At 49.6% G+C, this 27,957-nt stretch overlaps 1 protein-coding gene across 1 annotated transcript; it reads left to right on the top strand.

Annotated features, from left to right (window-relative positions):
- The first annotated feature begins 1,318 nt into the window (after positions 1-1,318).
- tfcp2l1 (transcription factor CP2 like 1) lies at positions 1,319-25,978 on the top strand. Its single transcript, XM_031893545.1, has 16 exons — positions 1,319-1,837; positions 9,056-9,207; positions 16,654-16,730; positions 16,847-16,952; positions 17,182-17,288; positions 17,401-17,553; positions 17,738-17,848; positions 19,115-19,206; positions 19,694-19,742; positions 19,829-19,885; positions 19,964-20,057; positions 20,254-20,344; positions 20,447-20,547; positions 22,856-22,998; positions 23,647-23,698; positions 24,088-25,978. The coding sequence occupies exons 1-16, from the start codon at positions 1,776-1,778 to the stop codon at positions 24,123-24,125; spliced, it is 1,485 nt and encodes a 494-aa protein (XP_031749405.1). The 5' UTR covers positions 1,319-1,775; the 3' UTR covers positions 24,126-25,978.
- Positions 25,979-27,957: the final 1,979 nt, after the last annotated feature.

The raw sequence follows: 27,957 nt of genomic DNA, 5'->3' as shown, positions 1-27,957 counted from the left end.
GGTGGGGAGGCTGCAGGGGGGTTGGGAGCTGCAGTGGGGGGAGTTGGGAGCTGCAGGGGGAGTTGGGAGCTGCAGGGGAGTGGGAGCTGCAGGGGGAGTTGGGAGCTGCAGGGGGGGTGGGAGCTGCAGGGGGAGTGGGGGAGCTGCAGGGGAGTGGGAGCTGCAGGGGGGTGGGAGCTGCAGGGGGGTGGAGCTGCAGGGTGGAGTGCGGGGTGGGAGCTGCAGGGGGAGTGGGAGCTGAGGGGAGTGGGAGCTGCAGGGGGTGGGAGCTGCAGGGGGAGTTGGGAGCTGCAGGGTGGTGGGAGCTGCAGGGGGGTGGGAGCTGCAGGGGGAGTGGGAGCTGCTAGGGGGAGTTGGGAGCTGCAAAGGGGGGAGTGGGAGCTGCAGGGGGAGTGGGAGCTGCAGGGGGGTTGGGAGCTGCAGGGGGGGTGGGAGCTGCAGGGGGGTGGGAGCTGCAGGGGGAGTGGGAGCTGCAGGGGGAGTGGAGCTGCAGGGGGAGTTGGGAGCTGCAGGGGGAGTGGGAGCTGCAGGGGGAGTGGGAGCTGCAGGGGGGTGGGAGCTGCAGGGGGAGTGGGGGAGCTGCAGGGGGAAGTGGAGCTGCAGGGGGAGTGGGAAGCTGCAGGGGGGTGGGAGCTGCAGGGGGGGGTGGGAGCTGCAGGGGGGTGGGAGCTGCAGGGGGGGGTGGGAGCTGCAGGGGGGTGGGAGCTGCAGGGGGGAGTGGGAGCTGCAGGGGGTGGGAGCTGCAGGGGGGGGTGGGAGCTGCAGGGGGGTGGGAGCTGCAGGGGGAGTTGGGAAGCTGCAGGGGCGGTGGGGAGCTGCAGGGGGAGTTGGGAGCTGCAGGGCGGGTGGGAGCTGCAGGGGAGTGGGAGCTGCAGGGGGAGTTGGGAGCTGCAGGGGGAGTGGGAGCTGCAGGGGGGTGGGAGCTGCAGGGAGTGGGAGCTGCAGGGGGGTGGGAGCTGCAGGGGGGTGGGAGCTGCAGGGGGTGGGAGCTGCAGGGGAGTGGGAGCTGCAGGGGAGTGGGAGCTGCAGTTCAGCCGGAACCCGGCGCAGCCCTGAGGGAACGAATTCTGCGAGTCAGAGCGCTGTGTATAGAAATTACACCTTCACTGCAGAGACCTCCCAGGGGGCGGGCAGGGGAGGGGCTAAGGATTTATAGCCGCTAAAAAGCCCGCCCCAGCCACGCCCATCTCTCATGCTAAACAAACCGCTTCGCAAATACAAGGGGCGGAGTTTGTGCTGCAGGGAGTGGGCGGGCTTTTCCCAGTGGCCAATCACAGGTATCCGGGGGATAAAACCTAGGGGCTAGGCGTGAGTGCCGGCCAGACGCGGCTGCTGGAGGAGAAGGGCGGCTGGGTGTCGGAGCGGCCGGAGCGAGGGGTCTGGGGCGCAGGATTCTCCGTGCTGTTGGACCCGGGCAGGGGAGGGCACAAGGGGCGCAGTTACTTTGGGTACAGCCCGGGAGGCAGCGAGAAGGAGACGCTGAGACTTTGGGGCGCAAACTTGGGATCTGGGGGTTCAGCCCAGCTGGGAGTTTAGATAAAGCTTTAGTGGGGTCTGCTGGGAGTTACGGGGCTTTGTAGCATTCTGGGGGATATTGGGGTGCAGCCTAGATTGGAGCAGGGAGGAGCTATAGATTTCGGGGTACGGATCGGATTACTGGGGTTAAGGGTTCCAGGCAGCTCATTATAGGTCAGGGCTTTGTTAGGGGGCAGTGCTAGGGCCTCAGGGAGCCGACTGGCAGCACCTTCTGGTCCCTCCCGGATCCCTTACTGAAAATGCTGTTCTGGCACAGTCAGCCCGAACACTACAACCAGCACCCAGCCGGTAGCTACTTACGGTAAGGGCCCCATCCATGTCTGTGTGAGCTGTACCCCAATAGTCTGTCCTATGTGTGCTGTTTGGCAGTGTACCCCGATACCAAATGGGTACCCCAGGGGCAAGGGAACCCTGATACCAAATGGGTACCCCAGGGGCGAGGGAACCCCGATACCAAATGGGTACCCCAGGGGCGAGGGAACCCCGATACCAAGTGGGTACCCCAGGGGCGAGGGAACCCCGATACCAAGTGGGTACCCCAGGGGCCGAGGGGGAACCCCGATACCAAGTGGGTACCCCAGGGGCGAGGGAACCCGATACCAAGTGGGTACCCCAGGGGCGACGGGGAACCCCGATACCAAATGGGTACCCCAGGGCCAGGGAACCCCGATACCAAATGGGTACCCCAGGGGCGAGGGAACCCCGATACCAAGTGGGTACCCCAGGGGCGAGGGAACCCCGATACCAAGTGGGTACCCCAGGGGCGAGGGAACCCCGATACCAAATGGGTACCCCAGGGGCAAGGGAACCCCGATACCAAGTGGGTACCCCAGGGGCAAGGGAACCCCAATACCAAATGGGTACCCCAGGGGCAAGGGAACCCCGATACCAAGTGGGTACCCCAGGGGCAAGGGAACCCCGATACCAAGTGGGTACCCCAGGGGCAAGGGAACCCCGATACCAAATGGGTACCCCAGGGGCAAGGGAACCCCGATACCAAATGGGTACCCCAGGGGCAAGGACCCCGATACCAAATGGGTCCAAGGGAACCCCCAAGTGGGTACCCCAGGGGCAAGGGAACCCCGATACCAAGTGGGTACCCCAGGGGCAAGGGAACCCCGATACCAAATGGGTACCCCAGGGGCAAGGGAACCCCAGTGTCCTAGGTGTGCCCCCAGGGGCAAGGGAACCCCGGTGTCCTAGGTGTGCCCCCAGGGGCAAGGGAACCCCGGTGTCCTAGGTGTGCCCCCAGGGGCAAAGGGAACCCCGGTGTCCTAGGTGTGCCCCCAGGGGCAAGGAACCCCGGTGTCCTAGGTGTGCCCCCAGGGGCAAGGGAACCCCGGTGTCCTAGGTGTGCCCCCAGGGGCAAGGGAACCCCGGTGTCCTAGGTGTGCCCCCAGGGGCAAGGGAACCCCGGTGTCCTAGGTGTGCCCCCAGGGGCAAGGGAACCCCGGTGTCCTAGGTGTGCCCCCAGGGGCAAGGGAACCCCGGTGTCCTAGGTGTGCCCCCAGGGGCAAGGGAACCCCGGGATCTTAGATCTCCTGTACACCTGTGTGTCCCCCCAGGGAGTTATTGGAGGTTAATTATCAAGAGTGAGTGAGTGCTAGCTTTTGTGGCTAAAGCTGCCCATACACGTTCAGGTTTTAGTCTTCGTCCGACAAACATTCAGATATCAGTCGTACGTTTAAATGTAACGATCTGAAACTCACATTCAGCCTGAAATTGTGGGATAAAGCCCTAAATATAACCAATGGGGGGATGTTCTGAACATAGTTGGCCGAGACCAATTGTACAAAAGTGACTCCCATTGTGGCCCCCCAAGGGCCATTCCATTACAGATTTTATCCTTAATCGATTTTATTGGTATGTGTATGGGCGGCTTTAGATGGGACTCTGACGTGTGTTGGATCAGTATGTGGCAGCGAGGTCCATTTCAGTATTGGCGTTAGAGCTGTGGGCGAATTGGTGGCACTGGATCCACTCACTGCTGTGACCATGTTTGTGGGTCAGGCTTCACTGGTACCAGCGCTAATGTAATTTGGGTTTAATAATCCCATGTAATAAATGAGAGATGTTGCCGCCCCTTTAAATCCTGGAGAATCTCTGTAACGTCTGCACTCTATGAATAAAGGGCAATGGGTGGCGGTTACTGTGGCTCTGCGAGCGGGTCGCTGTGGTACTGTTGGTACCAGTTGGTAGCTTCAGCCTGTATGTGGCACTTTGTGTCCTTCCCTAGTATTCTGTTTGGGATTGGAGGGCCTGAGATTGCACTAATCCTGTTATTCAGACAAGTGGCCAATGCTGTGTGATTGCAAGAGTCTGTCCCCCCCCCCATACAGATAAATCAGTGCCCCCAAAACATACATTGTATCGTTATACTGGGGAGCAGTTATTTAGGGGCACTGATTGTTCTCCTGCAAATTCTTCCCTTAAACTGATTGGGTCTCTGCAGGTAACCAGGTACAGCACCATAGATTTTGGGATCTGATGTCCCCAGGGGGAGGGTTTTGTGTGATGGACCCCCAGTTGAGGGGGAGCTCAGTGACCAGAGGGCATTGTCCCTCTCTCAGGGCACAAATGGGCGCTCACCTACTGGTTGCCTTGGATTTCTAATTAAGCCGAGTCGTCAGCAACCAAGAATGTGCCCCCGTGTTGGGCAGGAGAGAGAAAATGAAGCCTTTAATGGCAAATAAAGAATTTGGTTTCCACTGTGCCGCCCCCCCGGCAACTGATACCTGCGCTGTAGGAACTCTTTGTGGTTCTACTTATTATAAATAAGGTACCAACAGCTCCAAACCTCTGCTTCTGTAGCTGTGTGGTCTTTTATATTCCTGTGGCAAGGTGGGGTATATTTAATAGGCCAAAGGGGTAGGGAGTAGAATTGGTTCAGAACCCAGATGGGGAGTAAATGCACAGAATAATCCATGCGATTAAGAGTTTTAGTGGCATTGATAGAAGCAAGGAAGTCCCTGTCCCACAGAGCTTACAGCTGCACTGGTTGTGTGGGAGTCGTTGGTTGGGAGGGTGGCCGGATGGTTGGGTGGGTGTCCGAGTGGTTGGGAGGGTGGCAGAATGGTTGGTTGGGTGGGTGGCCGGATGGTTGGTCGGGAGGGTGGCCGGATGGTTGGTTGGGTGGGTGTCTGAATGGTTGGTTGGGTGGGTGTCTGAATGGTTGGTTGGGTGGGTGGCCGGGTGGTTGGTTTGGTGGGTGGCCGGGTGGTTGGTTGGGAGGGTGGCAGAATGGTTGGTTGGGAGGGTGGCCGGATGGTTGGGTGGGTGTCCGAGTGGTTGGTTGGGAGGGTGGCAGAATGGTTGGTTGGTTGGGTGGCCGAATGGTTGGTTGGGAGGGTGTCCGAGTGGTTGGTTGGGAGGGTGTCCGAGTGGTTGGTTGGGAGGGTGTCCGAGTGGTTGGTTGGGAGGGTGTCGAGTGGTTGGTTGGGAGGGTGTCCGAGTGGTTGGTTGGGAGGGTGTCGAGTGGTTGGTTGGTTGGGAGGTGGCAGAATGGTTGGTTGGGTGTCTGAATGGTTGGGTGGGTGTCCGAGTGGTTGGTTGGGAGGGTGTCCGATGTGGTTGGTTGGGAGGGTGTCCGAGTGGTTGGTTGGAGGGTGTCCGAGTGGTTGGTTGGTTGGGAGGGTGGCAGAATGGTTGGTTGGGTGTCTGAATGGTTGGGTGGGTGTCCGAGTGGTTGGTTGGGAGGGTGTCCGAGTGGTTGGTTGGGAGGGTGTCCGAGTGTGCAGCCTGCCCCGGGGAGCAGAGATGGCAGTTCTAGGGGTAAAATGATGCCTCAGTTGCTGGGTTTGGCACCGTAGTTCTTATAATTAAAGGAAGAGGCAACCTTTTCTGCTAATTGTTCCACAGACTGTGTGTGTGCCGGGCGAAACCCCAAATAAAGTTCCAGGTGCGACAGTGAGGAACCCGCCCTTTAATAGAGCAGTAACAGTGCCAGCGCTCCCCCTTGTGCCGTGACTGCTCCTCGTGGGCGCACACCCTGCCGCCGCCGCTACCCTCGTATTCCAGTTTGGTGCAGCTGAGAGCTGTCGTGGCCTTTGCCAAATCTATTTATGTTCTCTGTCCTCTCGGAGTGACTGAAGGGAGTTGCCAAGGTTTGATGTGTAGCCCTGTCTGCGTCCTCATCTGACATTGGGCAAAACGCACGGCGACCTCTTGTACCAGCGTGACCCTGAGATCAAGTCCCAAGAGATCTGCCCTCAGGGCTGTGGATGAGGGTCTGCCTGGGGTACCGCTGGGGTCTCAGTGAGAGGGGTGCCTGTGCCGCTGGGGTCTCAGTGAGAGGGGTGCCTGTGCCGCTGGGGTCTCAGTGAGAGGGGTGCCGCTGGGGTCTCAGTGAGAGGGGTGCCTGTGCCGCTGGGGTCTCAGTGAGACTGGGGTCTCAGTGAGAGGGGTGCCTCTGGGGTCTCAGTGAGAGGGGTGCCTCTGGGGTCTCAGTGAGAGGGGTGAGAGGGGTGCCTCTGGGGTCTCAGTGAGAGGGTCTCACAGGTCTCAGTGAGAGGGGTGCGCTGGGTCGGGGGGCTGCGCTGGGGTCTCAGTGAGAGGGGTGCCACTGGGGTCTCAGTGAGAGGGGTGCCCCTGGGGTCTCAGTGAGAGGGGTGCCCCTGGGGTCTCAGTGAGAGGGGTGCCTGTGCCGCTGGGGTCTCAGTGAGAGGGGTGCCTGTGCCGCTGGGGTCTCAGTGAGAGGGGTGCCTGTGCCGCTGGGGTCTCAGTGAGAGGGGTGCCTGTGCCGCTGGGGTCTCAGTGAGAGGGGTGCCTGTGCCGCTGGGGTCTCAGTGAGAGGGGTGCCTGTGCCGCTGGGGTCTCAGTGAGAGGGGTGCCTGTGCCGCTGGGGTTTCCCTTGTCTGTCACTGAGGGGCACAACTTGGGGTAATGCTTTTCTGTAGCCCTGAGAACTGACTTTGTCTGGGTCTGAGCGAGAGAACTTCTGTAATATCATTGATTTTTTTTTTTATAGGGGTGTTACTTTTGTGCCCCTCTTTGCCCACTGGGGTTGTATGAGGGTTTGCAGATGTGTCTGATCATAATAGTAATTCTGGGGTTCCTATGTGTAATGCTGGCTGCAGTTCTCTGCAGGGACCCCGGCTCTATAGGCTGCTCTTCAGTTCCCTGACCCATAAGTCTGGCCCTGGGAATACTGTCTCTTTCTCTCACTGTCTCTCTCTGTCTCTAGTACCAGAGGGGGGGGATTGAACTAGGCTGCAGGACAAAACTAAATCTCCTGGTGGCTCCCAGATTAGGAACAGATTTCCCCGTTTCACCCTTTTGCCCAGATATATATATATACATACCATATAATTGCTGTATAGTGTAGCATTTACTGATATTTGCAGGAATGGGGCCCTTAATTAAAGCTTGTGTGGCCCCAGCCGGGCCAATCTATCACTACATGGCACTGACTGCATATAAATTCCAGTGGTTTGGGCCAGATTTTTCCAATTTGGTGGCGAAAGGGAAAATATTTGTAACATCTGAACCCAAAACAATGTTCTGTGTTGATGCGGTTGGTCGTCACTTAATGAGTTATTGGTTATTTCTGGTCCCTTTCCCATTCTCTGTCCCTTCTTTCCAGGAAAGTATCATTGTAGTTTCGCCTGTTACTGTTCCCTATTGTCGGTCGTACGTTCTAGTCACTGCGCTAAACATGGCGTCATTGCCACCACTGCATTATGGGTAGTAATATTTATTCCGCCTCTGGATCTTGTTTGAACCAGAACCATCTTGCACAGCACATTCATTGGGGAGCTCCAACACCCAGAGCAGAACATCCGATTCCTAGAATTCCGCTCTGGAACACCGGCGCTTTCCCTTTAGTGATGAGTCACATCTGGCGGCGGTTCTACATGTGCCGGGGGTTCTGCAGCCAAAATGAATGTTCCTGAGATTGGGGGGGGGCAGCAGTTTGCCCCTAAATCAATGTGCAGGGGTCCCTCATTCCCCAGGTCACTGGCCGGGTGGGGTTTATCTGATTTGGTGAATCCGTGGGACAGAGGTTTGCCCTGGTGGCTGCGGCCTTGGGGGGCCTTGGTTTCTGTGCATTTAGGGCTTAGTTTTCCTTGATAAAATGCTGATTTATTTGTGTATTGGGTTAATGAGTAACTGCTCTTGTGCAACAAGGAAGAATATTTTGGAGCAAATAAAGGGCACGTCCCAAAACCTGTTCTTTTAGGGATAAGAATTGAGGCTTTGTCGTCCCGTTTGTGCCTCTTGTCTTCTGCCGTTCAGCCAGTTATCTGGGCATTGGAACCTTATGGGACGGGGGGGTTCACCTTCGCATTAACTTTTAGTCTGTTGTAGAATGGCCAACTTTTCAATTGGTCTTCATTTTTTAGTGTTTTCAAATTATCTGCCTTCCTCTTCTGACTCCTTCCAGCTTTCAAAAGGGGGGTCACCGACCCCGGCAGCCAAAACGTTATTGCTCTTTTCGTTGTTATTGTTACTTTTTATAGCTTATCTCTATCTTTACGCCCACTCCTTTCATGTTTCAGTTTCTCATTTGAACCACTGCTTGGTTGCTGGGGTAATTTGGACCCTAGCAACCATATAAGCTGCTCAAATTCCAAATTGGAGAGTTGCTGAATAAAAAGCAAACGAATTCAAAAACCACAACTGTTTGTCCTGTTACTGAATTCATTCAGAGGCCATGAAGGTAGGACAGGGTGCCCAAAACATGGCTCCTTAGGTGCCAAGCCCCAGCTCTCGGCATTGCCCACATTCATGGGGATCTTCACCCTAAAACTGAAATAAAAGATCATTCTAAGCAGCTTTACAATACACTTTCCATATAAATTCCCAGTGGTTTGTATGGCTGTGTGTTCATATAACAGAGCAGTGTCTGGCTGTTTACTTTCCCTTCACTGCTGGTTCTGACAATGATTAACACCTAGACTTCTGCTACTTTGGTTCACAAGGCGCAGCCAGCAGTGCAGAAAGGGACAGACAATGATATTTACACATAGCTATAAACCCACTGAACATTTTCAATAAATGTATATTGCAGAGCTGCTTAAAATTATACTATTATATTTTTGGGGGCGTGGTTGGGGGGCAGTTTAGGGCGTTGGAGTCCCACCTGTTTTACCCCCAAGTTTATGGGCTGAAGTTCCCATTCCCTGACAGACAAGGGACACTGTGACTGCATGTGGGGCAGTTATTGTTCTGTTTAAGGGGGGGGGGGGTTTACTTGTCTTTCTATAGAGCTCAAGGGGGAGATTTTGATGCGCATAATGACTCCCCAACCCCCTTGGCTGCAGGTTTAGGCTGATGTTTAGTCGCCTGCGATAGATCTCTGCTCTTAGTTTGACTACAATTATTCTGAAGTCCGTTCGGAGGATTCGTAGCCATAAAGCAAGACAGTGTTGCTGCTTCTGCCAGAAAGGAAGCAGAAACACATGAGTAACAGGAAATACCCGCCCCCCAAGCTCAGGAAGTACATTATTTTCCCCAGTACCAGTTTCAGTCCTTCCTATGTCTTTTTATTTCTGTTCTGTAATTAAAATTGTCGTTTCAGTGACGTCCTCGCATTGCCGATATTCAAACACGAAGAGCCCCAACTGTCCCCGGAGAGCAACGCCAAGCTCCCTCCGTTCCAGTATGTGCTGTGCGCTGCCACCTCGCCGGCCGTCAAACTGCACGAGGAGACCCTGACGTATCTCAACCAAGGTACGAAGGCGCAGCTCTTGTAATGGCCACGGAATGTTCCGGAACATCTGTTGTAGTGCAGTGTTTAGTTGTATAGAAAGGAGGCGAAAGTGCGCCGGGGCTGTCTTTAGCAGTGCTGGGGTCCCATTGTTTATATAAAGTAGGGCTGATTGAGAATGGCCCTCCAGTTGTTGTTTAACTACAACTCCCAGAAGCCTTGGAATGATGGAAACGCTTACATGCAGTTTTCCTTATGGGGGCCCCACTATGTGAGGGCACAGGTAATCGCCCCTAAAGACAGCCCTGGAAATGTCTTATTTTAAACCTGACAAAGTCATAATATATTATCTGATCCAGTGTTATTTGTGATGTATTTCTATGTGTGTGTGTATCTTGTACAGAGAATATACCTGAGATGCTGCTGTGGGCAAAGAATGTGACTTTAGTATAGAAAGTACCAGGCCCGGACTGGCAACCTGTGGGTTCTGGCAAATGCCCAAGGGCTGCTACCGGCCCACTAAATAGTGACTGTTTGGCTTAAAATGCCAGGGCCTGTTGGGAATCCCAGTCCGGGCCTGGAAAGTACAGGTATGGGATCCCTTATCCGGAACCCGATATCCAGAAACCTCCGAATAACAGAAAGCCCGTCTCCCATTTTAATCAAATAATTCAGATTTTTAAAATTGATTTCCCTTTTCTCTGTAATAATAAAACGGTGCTTTGTATTTGATCCCAACTAAGATATAATTAATCCTTACTGGATGCAAAATAATCCTATTGGGTTTAATTAATGTTTTATTGATTTCTTAGTAGACTTAAGGTATGGAGATCCAAATTACGGAGAGACCCCCTTATCCGGAATACCCTAGATCCCCGAGCATTCTGGATAAGAGGTCCTATACCTGTACATGAAATGATTTTACTGCCCCTTTAATTTGATTCTCCTCCCATTTATTGGCCAATTTTATATTTACATTGTAACAAGTTTTTTTGTTTTTTTCCGCAAAGTCATCAGTTTCCAAACAAACTGCTTTAAATTCCTGCCTTGGGGCGGCATTGCCGTAGTCCGATACGGTCGCCAAACCGGCCCTTGCAGTTCCACTTGCAAATGACCCTTTGACATCATTGTTTTGGGCTGCATTCATTGGTCACATTCCTTGCTGCAGTTTTTTTTTTTGGGGGGGGGGAAGTTGTGGGCGGGGCTCTTATTCTTTACGACAGAAGGAGTGTAAGATCATGTCCAATAATGTCTCCGCCCCCTCCGGTGATGTCACAGACTGACAGAAAGTGAGCCTGAGCAGTTGGTTAGGCCTCACTGTACTGATATGGTTAAGCAGTAGAGCGGTAAATAAGTTCCCCTTTAAACTCTCTTTACTCGGGTCAAGGGGCCGATTAAATTCCCTTGTTTGCTCAGAACTCCTGGAATAGTTCCTGCGCCTAATCTGCCCTTAAATCCCAGCCGTTAGGCTTAATAGCCGGCAAAGAATTTTTATTGGTTCGGCACCGTGGGTAACTTTACTGATCGGCTCAGACTCGGATCCAGAAATCCTGGGATTCCATCGCTTTTTCACGGAATGGCCCACGCTGGGGAGAGAAGAACCTTGAGATTTATTTTTAGGAATCTGAAGTACGTGGGGTGGGGGGGGGGGCAGATTGGGAAACGTGTCCATCTGGAATGGATAAAGACAGGCAGTTGCACCCTGCGTGTATGGCAGTGCGGGGGGTTAAATATCTCAGTGATGCCCAATTTATCATATTGACTCACAGCTCATGGGTGGGGCCCATTCCATTCGCCAGTAAAGTCGTAACACAGCGTGTTGGTGCCACAAACTTATAAGAATAAACTCAATTGACCAACCTACGTAACCCCCCCAAACAAACAGAACCGCGTCTGGGGATTTGTCATAGACAAAGATGAGTCCTACCTGACGCATTCTGTGCTGAGCATTAAAGGGGCCCCTTAGCATCTCCATAATGGCAGCAGTGGATTAATTGAAACATATTCTGATTGCCGGTGACTTACCTGCCGTTTTGAGGTCACAGTAGCCCTGAAGTGCCCCGAGTTTGTCTTAGGAGTCCATGCCATAAAGCAAGACGGTGCTGCTGTGCTTTCCTAGAAAGGATGAGAGGACACAGTTACACGGGTACCACAAAATACCTTCCCCCCCCCCAAGTAACCCTCCCCATAGCTTACTGTTTGTGCACATTACCAGGGAGCTAGCCCTGTCCCTACACCCCCGGGGGATAAGGGATTACGTATTGCCCCTTGTGTTTCTGGCTGACTGAGTGTATTTGTGCTTGTGGCACAACAGATGCCCCTCTATGTGCCCCCTATTTGTTCCTACTCTGTATTGCCTATTACAGCCCCCACCTCTAGCAGTGCTGCACCCCTCCGTACCCCCCTCACTCATAACTAACCCAGGGGCTACTGAGAGTGGCAATGGGCATTGCTGGGGCACCTCCTGGGGCAAGTGAGTGGGTGTAATAGAGTACAATACCATTTCAGGGCAGTGCCATCTGGAGCAATGACACAGGGCGGAACATTTGGAAACGTTCCGTGATTCGGGAAGAGGCAGAAGTGTCAGCAGTGTGACATGCCCTTGTGGCACCATTGAGGTTACGTTTCCTGCAGTGGAGTCCAACCCATTAACCCTAGCCGTACAGGTCCCAGTGATCCTGGCATTGATTCCCCAGAATGTTCTGATCAGAGTGGTCAGCAACCAGAGCAAAGAAGACCAACTGCAAATTGATTTATTTTTTTTGTGAAGATCCTGGACCCAGTGGGTCTGAAGAGAGACACAGAATTTAGCAATTTTTTTCCCCAAACTTTTATAGGATCTGCCCCCAGTAGGTGCGTATGTTAAAGGGACACTCACCCCTATGTATAAGATCTCTCCAGGCTCCACTAGGGGGTAAACGGTGCAAGGGCTATGTTGCCTGTAAGTAGTCACAGTAGGCATAGAGGTGTTTTTGGGGTATTATAGAACATTTTTGATGTTAGGAGCAAGAAAGGAGACATCATTTTGTTTGTATGGGAGTGTCCCTTTAGGGTACAGACCTGTTCTTGGATAGGAATTGGCTTCTAGTGGGATAAGATTGTACTAATACGTCCCACTGTCACCACATCTGGGCTGTTATTGGCTGCTGTAGCTTTTGGGGGGGGGGGGGGGCGGTCACACCTTGCCGGAAGGAGAAGAACCCAAAGGGCCAAGCCTCAGAAGCTACAACAGGGGGTGCCCAGTTAGTGATGCTGGAAACTACTCCCAGAATTCCGGGCACTAGGAATGCTGGTAGTTGTAGTTTCTCTCTAACTGGGGGGGCGAGGGTTTCCTTGCCCTCTGGTCTCCCTGTTGTGTTTGCTTCTACGCCCGGCTGGTAAGTAGACGATCATCCACCCTGAATGAATCAGTGTATGGAAAGGCGCGGGTACCTGGGGGCAAACTAATGCCCGAGTGGTAATGGAGTTCATGTAGATCAGAAACAGGCCAACCGCTTCCCTCTCCATACACTGTATCCATAGAAGTCTTATTATTAAAGGGGAAATAACCCTATACATAAACAGGTGGTATCTTCCGTTTATTTAGCCCTACACTTTACAAAACCCTTTGTATTGGGGTACAGATTATGGTGAGCGCGCTCCCATCCAAATGTTCTGATTGAATGGAGAATTCATGGAAGGTACCCCCAGTTTAAAGGTGGGGTGTATTTGCTGCGCCCCCTGCTGTAACCTCCCTCTCTCTGCAGGTTCGCGTCGCCACCTTGTGCTCTTTGTAGTGTGATTTACCTGTGTTTTATGCCAATCTGAGGGGGTGTTTTGTTTTCCCAGTTCTCACCTGTTTTCTTTCACCTGTTTCCCTGTGGAGAAATCTTGTACTTGGCAAAGAATTGGCCCTTGGGTGATACTAGGATCCCTGCTCAGACACCCGCACCCCTGCTACCTTTTGTAGTTGGGTGGGTAGAGGAAAGTCCTGATGCTCTCACCTATGGAGGTTATGATAAAACCCCTCCCTTCTCACAGGTACCTATTTCACTTTTTCTATTGGAGGCTCCGAGGGTCCTTCTTGCACTGGGCCTACAGCAGGGTGATTCTGGGTAGAGATCCCAGAATCCTGTGCAAGAACTGATTTCTGTGCGCTCTCTAGGTGATTTTCTCGCTCCACAGGAAGAGTAACTTGTATTTTGGTTTTTATTTTCTTATTGTGACGTGTGGTGTGTTCATGAGCTGTGTGTGTTGTACAATATACAGGGTCAGTTGTGTAGTTCTGCTAAACCTCTGTGTAGTCATTGCACCTGTCACTCATATTGCTCCTCCCCCTTATATGGAGGAATGTTCTGGGCACACAATAAGCTGTACCCCCATACTGTACTGTCTAAGGGAAACACTATGGCACCTCCTACCCATATGTATAAATACAAATATACAGAGAGGGAATGTTCTGGGCACACAATAAGCTGTACCCCCATACTGTACTGTCTAAGGGAAACACTATGGCACCCCCTACCCATATGTATAAATACAAATATACAGAGAGGGAATGTTCTGGGCACACAGTAAGATACAAGGGAACCAATAGAAACGCTCGGTACAGAGGTTCAGGGATGATCACAGGGGACACATTCAGAGCTGCACAGTGAAACTTATTATTGAGTATAAAATCCTCCTCCCGTTCAGTGTCAGACAGTGGGGTTCTAACTGTAAGCTCTGGGGGAGAGTTGTCTGGAGCTCGTTTGCCCAAAGACAAGTAGGTTCTCCTATTAGCCAATGAAGCGGAAGATCTCTCTTCTGTGATCCAGTAAAAAATAATTGTTTTCGATTTGTTAAGTGGAATAAAATCTATAAATACTTTTTTTTTTTTTTTGTTAATGGTAAAACTAGTTGCTTGGTGTCTCCCAGCCCCTGGGCCCCAGCTCCCTGCGCTACAAACCCTCCCAGCAAGTAGTAATAAGTCTTTCATTAATGTGCATTCCCTCAAATCATTTACAGAGGTTGGCAATAACTCAGCCGCTCGTTTGGAAACACGGGCTGATGGCTTAATTACAGCGTACTGGGTTAATTACTAGGGATTGTACATTTTATAGCCGATCACTCAGCAGTGGGTGGAACGGCTCTATTGCTGGAACAGTCTGTTCCTCGGGCCATAACTGGTGGAGCCGAAAATCCACCTGCCGATCTGTGGGTCACGGAGTGTGAAGTCCCAGCGGCCCTCGCTCACTCACCTTCAGGCCTGAGTAGCCACTCACCCTGTGACTTTCTACCCCTTTATAAGGGAAGGCCCCCCTCATACTATATAGACTTTATATTATATAAGGGAAGGGTCACTTTATACTATATAGACTGTATATTATATAAGGGAAGGGTCACTTTATACTATATAGACTGTATATTATAGAAGGGAAAGGCTACTTTATACTATATAGACTTTATATTATATAAGGAAAGAGCTACTTTATACTATATAGACTTTATATTATATAAGGGAAAGGCTACTTTATGCTATATAGACTTTATATTATATAAGGAAAGAGCTACTTTATACTATATAGACTTTATATTATATAAGGGAAAGGCTACTTTATACTATATAGACTTTATATTATATAAGGGAAAGGCTACTTTATACTATATAGACTTTATATTATATAAGGGAAAGGCTACTTTATACTATATAGACTTTATATTATATAAGGGAAAGGCTACTTTATACTATATAGACTTTATATTATATAAGGGAAAGGCTACTTTATACTATATAGACTTTATATTATATAAGGGAAAGGCTACTTTATACTATATAGACTTTATAGTATACAAGGGAAGGGCCACCTTACTGGTATGTAGGGATCACTGGATAAAGCACAGCCTAAATTCCTTCTAAACCATACATATAACTCTTCTCCAGTATCTTCCCCCCCCCCCCCCCCCCAACCCATTCTTATCTGAAATTATTCCTTTACATTTCTGTTACCAACACAGACAAATCCATGATGCCCGGATCAGTACAGTGGTGCCACCCAGCACACAGCATAGTACATGCTACACGGGATGGGGGGAGGGGGGGTACAGTCCAATTAGGAATAATTATAGAAGCAGAAGGACCATAAAGTTGGATTCTAGATGCTGTTTCCCCCTGAAGTGGCTCCGTGGCCCTAATCTAGTCTGTTACTCAGGACCTACAGGGATCATAATTTGGCAGTCTGAGTGTAAGGTTTTCGGGTGGATTGTGAGTGTGGTTGGTGTGTGTGTGTGTTGTGCAAAGTCATATGTCTGGGTTGTGTGTGTGTGTATTGTGTGTTTAGGTTCCATGTGTATTGTGCCATTTGGGTTATGGGTGTATTGTGTCATTTGTGTGCTTGGGTTCCATGTGTATTGTGCCGTTTGTGTGTTTGGGTTCTGTGTGTGTATTGTGCCGTTTGTGTGTTTGGGTTCTGTGTGTATATTGTGCCGTTTGTGTGTTTGGGTTCTGTGTGTATCGTGCCGTTTGTGTGTTTGGGTTCTGTGTGTATCGTGCCGTTTGTGTGTTTGGGTTCTGTGTGTATCGTGCCGTTTGTGTGTTTGGGTTCTGTGTGTATCGTGCCGTTTGGGTTCTGTGTGTATATTGTGCCGTTTGTGTGTTTGGGTTCTGTGTGTATATTGTGCCGTTTGTGTGTTTGGGTTCTTTGTGTATATTGTGCCGTTTGTGTGTTTGGGTTCTGTGTGTATCGTGCCGTTTGTGTGTTTGGGTTCTGTGTGTATCGTGCCGTTTGTGTGTTTGGGTTCTGTGTGTATCGTGCCGTTTGGGTTCTGTGTGTATATTGTGCCGTTTGTGTGTTTGGGTTCTGTGTGTATATTGTGCCGTTTGTGTGTTTGGGTTCTGTGTGTATATTGTGCCGTTTGTGTGTTTGGGTTCTGTGTGTATCGTGCCGTTTGTGTGTTTGGGTTCTGTGTGTATCGTGCCGTTTGTGTGTTTGGGTTCTGTGTGTATCGTGCCGTTTGTGTGTTTGGGTTCAGTGTGTATTGTGCAGTTTGTGTGTTTGGGTTCTGTGTGTATCGTGCAGTTTGTGTGTTTGGGTTCCGTGTGTTTTGTGCAGTTTGTGTGTTTGGGTTCAGTGTGTATTGTGCAGTTTGTGTGTTTGGGTTCTGTGTGTATTGTGCCGTTTGTGTGTTTGGGTTCTGTGTGTACCGTGCAGTTTGTGTGTTTGGGTTCTGTGTGTATCGTGCAGTTTGTGTGTTTGGGTTCTGTGTGTATCGTGCAGTTTGTGTGTTTGGGTTCCGTGTATATTGTGCAGTTTGTGACGGGACTGTATGCGTCGGTGAGTGCAGAGGCGATGTTGCCCGGTGCAGCCGTGCATGGGCAGAGCCGCATTACTCATTGCATGTAGCAGTTGCGGGGGTGCCTGCATTAGACATATATAAACCTATAGACCTATTCCATTCGGGGCAGATAAATCCCTGTAATATTCTGAACCTCATTCTGTTATTCCTTCCAGGGCAATCCTACGAAATCCGCCTCCTCGACAACAGAAAGCTGGGAGAGTACCAGGACCTCAATACCAAATATATCAAGGTACTTGTGTGGCTCCCACACACACCGGATCCTTTGTTTTATTCGATTGGCAGATCCCTTGGTGGATCCAATAAGCTTAATTAGCTTTATCTTAAGCAACTGTTTGTTCCCTGCAGAGCATCTTACGGGTCGTGTTCCATGACCGGCGCCTGCAGTACATGGAGCATCAGCAGCTGGAGGGCTGGAGATGGAGCCGACCTGGGGATCGGATCCTGGATATAGGTCAGTGTGCCAGTAGCAAGCTCCCTAATCACTAGGTACTTCATCATCATCATCATCGTCAAAGAACCCCATGTCACAGGGAGATGTTTGGGATAAATGAGAGACAATGGGGGAAACGCATGTGTAGGGCAGGACATGGGGTGACAAAGGCAGCAGAATATTAAAGGGGAAATGCGCACACAACCCAGTAAATGTCACAAGCTCATAATGATTGGACCTTCCATTGCAGATATCCCTCTGTCAGTTGGAATATTGGACCCCAGAGCCAGCCCGACCCAGCTGAACACAGTAGAGTTTCTCTGGGATCCAAGCAAACGCACATCTGCCTTTATTCAGGTAAAGACCTGCTCTGCCCCCCCAGGGGTATCCACCTATTAGAAGCACCCCCTTACTGTCACTGGGAATTCCGGGGTCATCTCACTTTATTTCCCATCATTCCTGCCCCCAGGTGCACTGTATCAGCACGGAATTCACGCCTCGGAAGCACGGCGGGGAGAAGGGGGTCCCTTTTCGGATCCAGATTGACACGTTCAAGCAGAATGAGAATGGCGAATACACGGAACATTTGCACTCGGGCAGCTGCCAAGTCAAAGTCTTTAAGGTAGCGCTTGGCTTCGTTCTGAGGTTGGCACGTAAAGGGTTACCGCTGGCACTAGTACTTTCTGTCTGCTGCTTTTGTGGAGCAAATACAGCAGCCGTGTCTTGCTTTATGGCAGTATTTCTAAGTGCCGGGCTTTTTGCTTCTATGGAATTAAGTTTTTGCTTTTGTCGTTAACCCTCTGCAGCCCAAAGGGGCAGACCGCAAGCAGAAAACCGACCGAGACAAGATGGAGAAGAGAACTGCGCAAGAGAAGGAGAAGTATCAGCCGTCCTTTGACACCACCATACTGAATGAGGTGGGTGTGCAGGCAGGGATGGGTGCTGGGGCAATAGGGGGGCAGTTCTGCAGGTCAGTGAGTGTCTCTGTAGGAAGCTGCTGACAGGGAAGGGGCTCACTTGCTACACAAAGGGCACAGTATTTTTGTTGCTGCTGCTGCACTCTACTAGTTATAGAAACACACTCGGTACTAGTTATGGAAACACTCAGTACTAGTAATAGAAACACACTATTTGCCTTCTACTTCCTCGTGTCTCTCTCAGTGCGGCACGGGTAGGGCGTGGGTCTGGCTGGATGCACATTAGGAGACCCTGCATTGCTCATTCTACCACTTTCTATAACAAATCTGCCTTTGCTGTCCTATTGGTCAGCCAGCCTTAACCCATAATGCTCTGCTCCTCCTCTGTCTAAACCAGTTACCCCTTCCCAGTATTCATCATACCTCCCCTGCAGATATATATTCCCTTTACATTTATGTTTTTACTTTTATATATTGATTTTTCCTGTTGGGAACTTGCCGGTTGCCCTGCATTAGTAGAGCTGTTATTGCATTCTGTTATTGCCCTATCTCTTATTCTTTCATATTCTTTCTTTATGTTTAAACATATGGATCTTGTAATATCCATGCTTCCTACACATTCTCCTGCTCTCCAGAAAATTCTCCCTAGAGCTTTGCTCTGCTTATTATACAAAACTGATGCCATATAGAGAAGGCGCAGACAGAGAGCAGGGATTGGTCTGTAGATGGCGCCCTTCCTGACTGTTGATAGGACTCGGTCTCTATGACTGTATGAAACCTGCACCTACCGTTAGCCCTCAGAAATAATGTGGGGTGATGCACCGTTAGCCCTCAGAAATAATGTGGGGTGATGCACCGTTAGCCCTCAGAAATAATGTGGGGTGATGCACCGTTAGCCCTCAGTAACAATGTGGGGTGCTGCACCGTTAGCCCTCAGTTATAATGTGGGGTGATGCACCGTTAGCCCTCAGTTATAATGTGGGGTGCTGCACCGTTAGCCCTCAGTAATAATGTGGGGTGATGCAGTGCAGGCTACGGTGGCCTGTAGTGGCACCCAGATAATATAGCTGCTATGGAGCTTTACTCCTGATCCTTTCAATTCCACCCTTTGGGGCTCAGTGCTTACTCTCTGCATGGCTCCTCTTGCTGCACCCCTGTTTTTGTTTTTTTTTTCTTCCCCCCCCCCCCCCCAACATCCCATTCCCTCCAATCGAGAATACTTTTGCATTCACCCACTGTAACGGCCTTTTGCTTTTCTTTGTGCAGTGCTCTCCTTGGCCCGAATTGCCATATCAGGCAAACAGCTCCTCCTCCCCTGGTTACAGCACCTCCCCAAACTCTTTCAGCATCGGAGAAGGGTATGTTGGTGTGCCTCGGTGCAGGAGGGTCACATCTGACCCAGACTGTGGGACTAGAAGCAACATTACCGGTTACGTGCTGCCCCGGTTGATACCCCGGCCTTATCTTGGGGGGAATTAAGGTCTACCCTGTTTTGCCCCTAGAAAATGCCAAGTCTCTCCTCCATAGCCTCGTGGCTTTGTGTTGATGCAGACGCCGGTCTGCGCATTTCACTAGATATACACTATATACTTATTATTAATACTCCCTGTTCCCTGTGTCTCCCAAGCGATCAGCTCCATACCTAGTGCAGCAAAGTAGTGTATAATATGAATATCTGACGCCAGGACCTCAGGCGCGGCCCTCCGGCTATAGGATTCCAGGGGTTTCCTGTACGGAGCTTGTGTGGTCAGGGAGTCCCTGCTAGCAGGACTGACAGGATAGTTCCCCTGTTCAACAACTATTAAGGCTTTTCCTAATGCTTTGTCCTATTTTTACTTGTTTTAGGAACAGTTCCCCCACCTCCCAGGTAGAAACGGCCCCTCTGAGAACTGATGTAAGTATTGTGTGGTACCTACTAATGGCAGCTGTTGTTAAACTACAACTCCCAGCTAATTCCCACGGCTGTGTTTTGTCTTATAGCAGAAAGCCAGCGCCGGGTTTAGCAGTGAATTTTGGAATCCAGAGGACAAGAGAAAGGTAAGATTGTACTTCTTTGTTTCTTTGCACTTTCCACTTGATTTTTTTGTTTTACTAAATAAATAATTCCCGTTGAAGCACCTACTCCCATCGGCCTCCATGCAAGATGTGCAGCAGTGGCTACAGAAGAACCGATTCCCCCAGTACTGCCGGCTCTTCTCCAGCTTCTCCGGTAAGCCAATCAGAATGCCGTATCCGCAGCAGGGTACAGCTCATACCCATGCCCAGTATATCTGATGCCAATGTCGCCCTTCAGAGTATTCTATTCCTCCATACAAACTGATTTGGCACAATGTGGCACCTTTACAGCAAGCCCATTGGGGTGTTGCATTCATTGGGGTGTTGCATTCATTGGGGTGTTGTTACAGGTGCAGACTTATTAAAGATGTCGAAAGAAGACTTTGTCCAAGTGTGCGGCCCGGCCGATGGCATCCGGCTCTACAACGCAGTCAAAGGAAGGTCTGTAATGCTGGCCGGCCGCCTACTTTCACTTGTCATTCAACTGCTCAAAGGTAAAAAAACTTGAGAGACGATTTGAAAGCTCTGATTTGTCGCCCTCAGAAACGTGCGGCCGCGCCTGACTATTTACGTCTGTCACGAACCAGAACAGAACCGGTCCCTCCTGCAGCACAAGCGAGAGCTGGGGGACAGCACAGTGTGTGGTAGGTGTGCGTTACATTGTAACCGGCAGAGCAGATTAACGGGATAGTTAACTTACTTTCAATATGTTATAGAATGGCCAATTCTAAGCAACTTTTCACTTGGTCTTCATTATTTAATTTTCATAGTTTTTGAATTATTTGACTTTTTCTTCTGACTCTTTCCAGCTTTCAAATGGGGGTCACTGACCCCGGCAGCCAAACCCTATTGCTCTGTGAGGCTCCAGTTTTATTGTTATTGTTACTTTTTATTCCTTATCTTTCTATTCATATATCAGTCACTCTCTCAAACCACTCCCTGGTTACTAAGGTAATTTGTACCATAACTGCTGGAATTCCAAACTGGACAGCTGCGGAACAAAAAGTAAAATAATAAAAAATGAAGACCAATTGCAAATTGGGTGGTTAGTGCTGGGTGGCACTATCACAGCACATGTCAGAGTTGGATCAGATACGCAGCTCGGCCCACGGGGAATGGCAGCAGGGTTCACTGAAAATTTTGCAAGGTTGCGTAGGCTTTATTTTAGGGTCCGTATTTCCTGCAAAACTGGTTTTATTGCTGAGTAACCACTCGCACCTACTGAGAAAGGCGAAGGTGTTCGGGGTGACAGCTGTTTGCTTATCTGCTCGGCTGGAAGATCAAACAACTCAGAGCCACCTCTGCACTCGCTGTTCTGTTCCATTCTCTGGTCCCAGAACTCAATCCATCTGCCGTGCCCTGGGTCACACACATGTTCCACTGGCAGAACCAGCAGTGCAGAGAAGGGAAAGGGACAGACACAGTGACAGTTACACATAACTATAAACCCAGTGAGAATGAGGAATGAATGGATATTGGGGAGTTGTATCAGGAGTCAGAACCAGCAGTGCAGGGAAGGGAAAGGGACAGACACAGTGACAGTTACACATAACTATAAACCCAGTGAGAATGAGGAATGAATGGGTATTGGGGAGTTGTATCAGGAGTCAGAACAGCAGTGCAGGGAAGGGAAAGGGACAGACACAGTGACAGTTACACATAACTATAAACCCAGTGAGAATGAGGAATGAATGGGTATTGGGGGAGTTGTATCAGGAGTCAGAACCAGCAGTGCAGGGAAGGGAAAGGACAGACACAGTGACAGTTACACATAACTATAAACCCAGTGAGAATGAGGAATGAATGGATATTGGGGATTGTATCAGGAGTCAGAACCAGCACGGAAAGGACAGACACGGTGACAGTTACACATAACTAAACCCAGTGAGAATGAGGGATGAATGGATATTGGGAGTTGTATCAGGAGTCAGAACCAGCAGTGCAGGGAAGGGAAAGGGACAGACACAGTGACAGTTACACATAACTATAAACCCAGTGAGAATGAGGAATGAATGGATATTGGGGAGTTGTATCAGGAGTCAGAACCAGCAGTGCAGGGAAGGGAAAGGGACAGACACGGTGACAGTTACACATAACTATAAACCCAGTGAGAATGAGGGATGAATGGATATTGGGGAGTTGTATCAGGAGTCAGAACCAGCAGTGCAGGGAAGGGAAAGGACAGACACAGTGACAGTTACACATAACTATAAACCCAGTGAGAATGAGGAATGAATGGATATTGGGGAGTTGTATCAGGAGTCAGAACCAGCAGTGCAGGGAAGGGAAAGGGACAGACACAGTGACAGTTACACATAACTATAAACCCAGTGAGAATGAGGGATGAATGGATATTGGGGAGTTGTATCAGGAGTCAGAACCAGCAGTGCAGGGAAGGGAAAGGGACAGACACAGTGACAGTTACACATAACTATAAACCCAGTGAGAATGAGGAATGAATGGGTATTGGGGAGTTGTATCAGGAGTCAGAACCAGCAGTGCAGGGAAGGGAAAGGGACAGACACAGTGACAGTTACACATAACTATAAACCCAGTGAGAATGAGGAATGAATGGGTATTGGGGAGTTGTATCAGGAGTCAGAACCAGCAGTGCAGGAAGGGAAAGGGACAGACACAGTGACAGTTACACATAACTATAAACCCAGTGAGAATGAGGGATGAATGGGTATTGGGGAGTTGTATCAGGAGTCAGAACCAGCAGTGCAGGGAAGGGAAAGGGACAGACACAGTGACAGTTACACATAACTATAAACCCAGTGAGAATGAGGAATGAATGGATATTGGGGAGTTGTATCAGGAGTCAGAACCAGCAGTGCAGAGAAGAGAAAGGGACAGACACAGTGACAGGGGGGATATGCTCAGGGACATTACCGTATACAGAGCACTAGGTACTAAGAGCCGTACTCATGCTGGCTGCTGTATGTCGCACAGTGTACCACGCCATATTCCTGGATGAACTGACGGCGCTGGAGCTGATTGAGAAGATCGCCAACCTGTACACCATCTCCCCCCAGCAAATCAGCCAGATCTACAGGCAGGGGCCGACCGGGATACACGTGGTGGTGAGCACAGAGGTAAGTAATGGGGTGTCTGTAAGTGCATTGGGGGAACAGGAGTGTGCTGAGATTCTGTGTATTGGCCAAAGTGGCCCACACTGTGCAGCCCAGGGCGCCTCTGTTCCTCGGGGGGTCCCTGGATTGGCTGTGGCGGTGCCCCGGGGCAGGAATACAGGCCACGCTGTGCCCCACACTCCCCTCCTTGCACCACGCAGGGTTCAGACATGTAGAGCAACTCCCGTAGGCCTGTCAGCGAGTGCCGGAGATACAATCTGAGGAATGTTCCTTATGGTGCCGAGTGATTGATTTGCTTTCTCAGCCGCTATCCATAAACATCTAAATTCCTCTGTAACCGCAGTGTCAGAACCTTTACTTGTTATCATTCCTGTGCTGCCCAGCAGGACTACAACTCCCAGAAACCCCAATTAGTACAGAGACTTGTGCCCCAGTTCCTATCACTCCCGCTCTTCTACTTAATTCAGCCACAGGCCTCTCCAGCTGGCAGTGCTGTTACCATAACGTTCTGATCAGGTTGGCTTTGTATATCTGAATCCCCTGCCATAAAGCAAGATGGAGCTGCTGTTTTTTTGTCAGAAACGAAACAGACAGTGGAATGCATCTCTCTATTTCCCATAATTTGTTCTACAGAAATATTTTCTTTTCCAGATGGTTCAAAACTTCCAGGACGAGTCGTGTTTTGTAATCAGCACCCTGAAAGGTAATTGTAATTACCCTGTAATTACTCCTGTGTAATTGCCCCCTGCTACGACCTCTAACCCTTAGTATCCAGTTCAAAGGTCTGCAACCGGGATTTCCCCCAAAAACACTGGTTTTAAAGCGGTATCTATGTGCCCTTGGGTCTGACTCCTCAAACAATGTAGTAGAACTCAGTCTGTTAATCAGCTGCTACATTGTTTCAGGAGTTGGAACCAGCAGTGCACAGAATATGAATCGCTTTCAATATGAAAGAAATTAATATTGGAAAGTTACTTAGAACTGTGTGTGTAATAAATGTACATTTTTGTTTTTCGTTTATGTCCTATGTCTGTGTGTCCAGCTTAGAGTGTTTAAATGATTATAAATATTATTTTTTATATGTAATTGCAGCAGAAAGCAGCGGTGGATATCACATTATCTTGAAATAAAGGAGCCGTCCTTCTCCAAGTGCAGCAATGACTCCTGGGAATCGGTGTTTAAAGGGCAAATGAACAAATGTCTCCCTTTGGCCCCTCCCACGTCCCCCCGTTTCCTCGGCAGGAGGGTTCAGGAAGATGGAGAAGCCCCTTCGGCTCCAATTTAGGGGGGGTTTTGTGTAAATATATAGATTATTCCGGCCCCCTTGTGTAAATGGAAATTCTGCAGCCAATGAAAGAGTGTAAATAACCAAATACTAAAAGATTTCTCAGGATTATTTGGCAGTTCCTGCCAGAAAATGGGCCAAAATAATTACTGCCCCCCCAAGCGGCACCAGTGACCTTGCATTTGGGCATTTGATACAGATTGCAGCCATAATGTGTGTGTGTGTGTGTATATATATATATATTTCTTATATTTTTGTAAACACGTGGTGCTAGAGTTAATGTGGCCCTAGAGACGGTGCAATATAAATGTAGCACTGCAGTCTGTTCCATTGTACAAAGCTGTGCCGGGGGGCTGCTAACTGGGGGGCTGGGGGTGACAATTAAGATGATGAGTTTGGGGGGGGGGGTAGGTCTGGGAGTTGCGACTGCTGAATCAGAAAACAATGATGTTCACAGACCCTGGCAGCAGGATATTGGGTTAAAGGGCAAATCAGCAGAATCTAGATGTTTATTTTGCATTCCGGCAGGACACACTGTAAATCCCAAGGCGGCGGCGCTCATTGGGGCGCATACGGTTCAAGGACCGTCGGGCCACAGAATGTCCCTAAATAGATTTACAGCATTGAAATGAACTGCCAGATTGGGAATGCACGACATTGGGTTGAGGATTAGGTTTCTGGAAAATACAGTTTGGGGGTTTATTTGGGGGGGGGGGGGGGTTGTCTATTTGGAATGGGGATTTGGCAATTTGCACTGACGCGGACGCAGTCTCCTTAGATAGAAACACTGCACATGTAACTGGGGGTTGGAATGTGGGGCTTTTCTGTTACAATATAACTTAGGGTGCAGGTTTGGGGGTGTCGGTGCACCCAGAGGAGGAACCCCATGACTTTATTTTATATAAGGATAGGGGCATGGGGGGGCAGACATCCCTCTAATCCCCATTTCTATGGCAGAGACTTTATTTTTGTAGCATATAACAGACTGTGTCCGTCCACTCTTGGCAACTGGGATTCCCAGAATCCTTAGCTGCCCGCTGCTGCCTGCAGTTGTAGTCTGTGCTGTATGGGGGGGGGGGGGTCATAGAATGTTCTGCGCCAAAGATATCATTAGAAACTATTTTTTTTCATGAATGTATCAGAATGTTGGGTGGGTGCGGGGCTGCTGGGAAGTTTTGGGGGCCTCTGTTAGCTCAGCGGGTCTGAGTCCCCCCAGTTATGTCCAATATACAGTGCCTTCGTCCGTATGGCAGCTCCTGCCCCGTTGCTTGAGTGATTTATATTGGGGAGAGGAATGTGGGGGTTGCTATGTACTAACGCTTTCAGCCAATGATTTGCTGCTTCACTGTAACTCACTAATGCTTTCTGTGATTTGTCTCCTTTGTATCTTTCTTTGGGGAGGGGAGGGGTTATTGTTGTTTTCCTATTGATGTAATTTTGTGATTTTTTTTTTTTTTTGGGGGGGGGGGGGGGGTTGGGCATGTGGTGTCCCGTTTCTGATTGGCCCTGCTGAAGACTTTCTCTATGCAAAGCGATAGCTGTGCCGCCGAGCGACCGCGCCGGTTACCGATTCACTGCCACTTCCTTTTGTACTGGGGGGGGGAAGCACATTGCACTCGCAACTTGACCTTTTTTTGTATTTAAAAAGAATCGGAAACTGGAATCTGTAATAAATGTAATAAAACCTGTTTATACAAAGCTGCTCGACAGCCGCCTCTTTATTTCAGATTTTCCTGCTGCAACTTCCCTCCATCCCTGTTATACATAAGGGACTCACATTTATTCCATGTCGTAGGGGCATGCTCTCAGTGTCTTCTAGTAATGCAGGGGGCTGTTCCTGCTGAATTGTGCTTAGTACAGGGGAATCCCTATGTGCCATAGTATTATGGTATCTCTCTGTACAGGCTATGGGCAAACTTAGGGGGCTGTTCCTGCTGAATTGTGCTTAGTACAGGGGAATCCCTATGTGCCATAGTTTTATGGTATCTCTCTGTACAGGCTATGGGCAAACTTAGGGGGCTGTTCCAGCTGAATTGTGCTTAGTACAGGGGAATCCCTATGTGCCATAGTTTTATGGTATCTCTCTGTACAGGCTATGGGCAAACTTAGGGGGCTGTTCCTGCTGAATTGTGCTTAGTACAGGGGAATCCCTATGTGCCATAGTTTTATGGTATCTCTCTGTACAGGCTATGGGCAAACTTAGGGGGCTGTTCCAGCTGAATTGTGCTTAGTACAGGGGAATCCCTATGTGCCATAGTTTTATGGTATCTCTCTGTACAGGCTATGGGCAAACTTAGGGGGCTGTTCCTGCTGAATTGTGCTTAGTACAGGGGAATCCCTATGTGCCATAGTTTTATGGTATCTCTCTGTACAGGCTATGGGCAAACTTAGGGGGCTGTTCCTGCTGAATTGCACTTAGTACAGGGGAATCCCTATGGTGACAGTGTCTCACTATAAGAAATAATAATAACCCTTATGTTTGGCACACGTCCCATTGGGAGGCAGCGCTGCAGCAGATCTTGCCCTTTAGTCCAAATACTTTATAATATTAATAAAGAGCTGGCACAGCAGCCCCAGTGAGGGGTGGGGCCCTCAGATAATCCTGCTACTAATTATATAACCTCCTTATATTCACAGCAATGATACCAAACCAGTTATCTAAATCTTATACAGCTTACCCACATATTAACCAAGTCACATTCAGCCTGAAACTGTAGGATAAAGCCCTAAAGATAACAATAGCACTTCTACAGGTTGTCAAGCAGCATTCAGCGAAAATATATAATGAGGCACTAATTACTTCACAAGCAAAAACTAATACAGAAATGGTTTCTTATTAGTGTAATGAATACGGCCATATTATCTGCATATTGGTTTATGTAGGTTTTTGTTAAGGGGGATATTATCATTATATATATAAGGGGGGGAGCAGTAATGAAATAGAGAAAGTACAGGGAAAAGTGACTAAGCTGATAAAGGGAATGGGCTCAGTTATGGGGAAAGGCTGGCCCAGTTGGGATTGGTTACACTGGGGGGGGGGGCAGTTAAGGGGGGGTCACTATATATAAATATATAAGGGGGGCAGTAATGAAATAGAGAAAGTACAGGGAAGAGCGGACTAAGCTGATAAAGGGAATGGGCTCAGTTATGGGGAAAGGCTGGCCCAGTTGGGATTGGTTACACTGGGGAAGGGGCAGTTAAGGGGGGTCACTATATATAAATATATAAGGGGGGCAGTAATGAAATAGAGAAAGTACAGGGAAGAGCGACTAAGCTGATAAAGGGAATGGGCTCAGTTATGGGGAAAGGGCTGGCCCCAGTTGGGATTGGTTACACTGGGAAGGGGCAGTTAAGGGGGGTCACTATATATAAATATATAAGGGGGGGCAGTAATGAAATAGAGAAAGTACAGGGAAGAGCGACTAAGCTGATAAAGGGAATGGGCTCAGTTATGGGGAAAGGCTGGCCCAGTTGGGATTGGTTACACTGGGGAAGGGGCAGTTAAGGGGGGTCACTATATATAAATATATAAGGGGGGGGCAGTAATGAAATAGAGAAAGTACAGGAAGAGCGACTAAGCTGATAAAGGGAATGGGCTCAGTTATGGGGAAAGGCTGGCCCAGTTGGGATTGGTTACACTGGGGAAGGGCAGTTAAGGGGGGGGTCACTATATATAA

This window comes from Xenopus tropicalis, chromosome 9, assembly GCF_000004195.4.
Source record: "Xenopus tropicalis strain Nigerian chromosome 9, UCB_Xtro_10.0, whole genome shotgun sequence".
In the NCBI taxonomy this organism is placed as follows: Eukaryota; Metazoa; Chordata; class Amphibia; order Anura; family Pipidae; genus Xenopus; species Xenopus tropicalis.
This window is presented reverse-complemented; position numbering and strand designations above follow the sequence as displayed.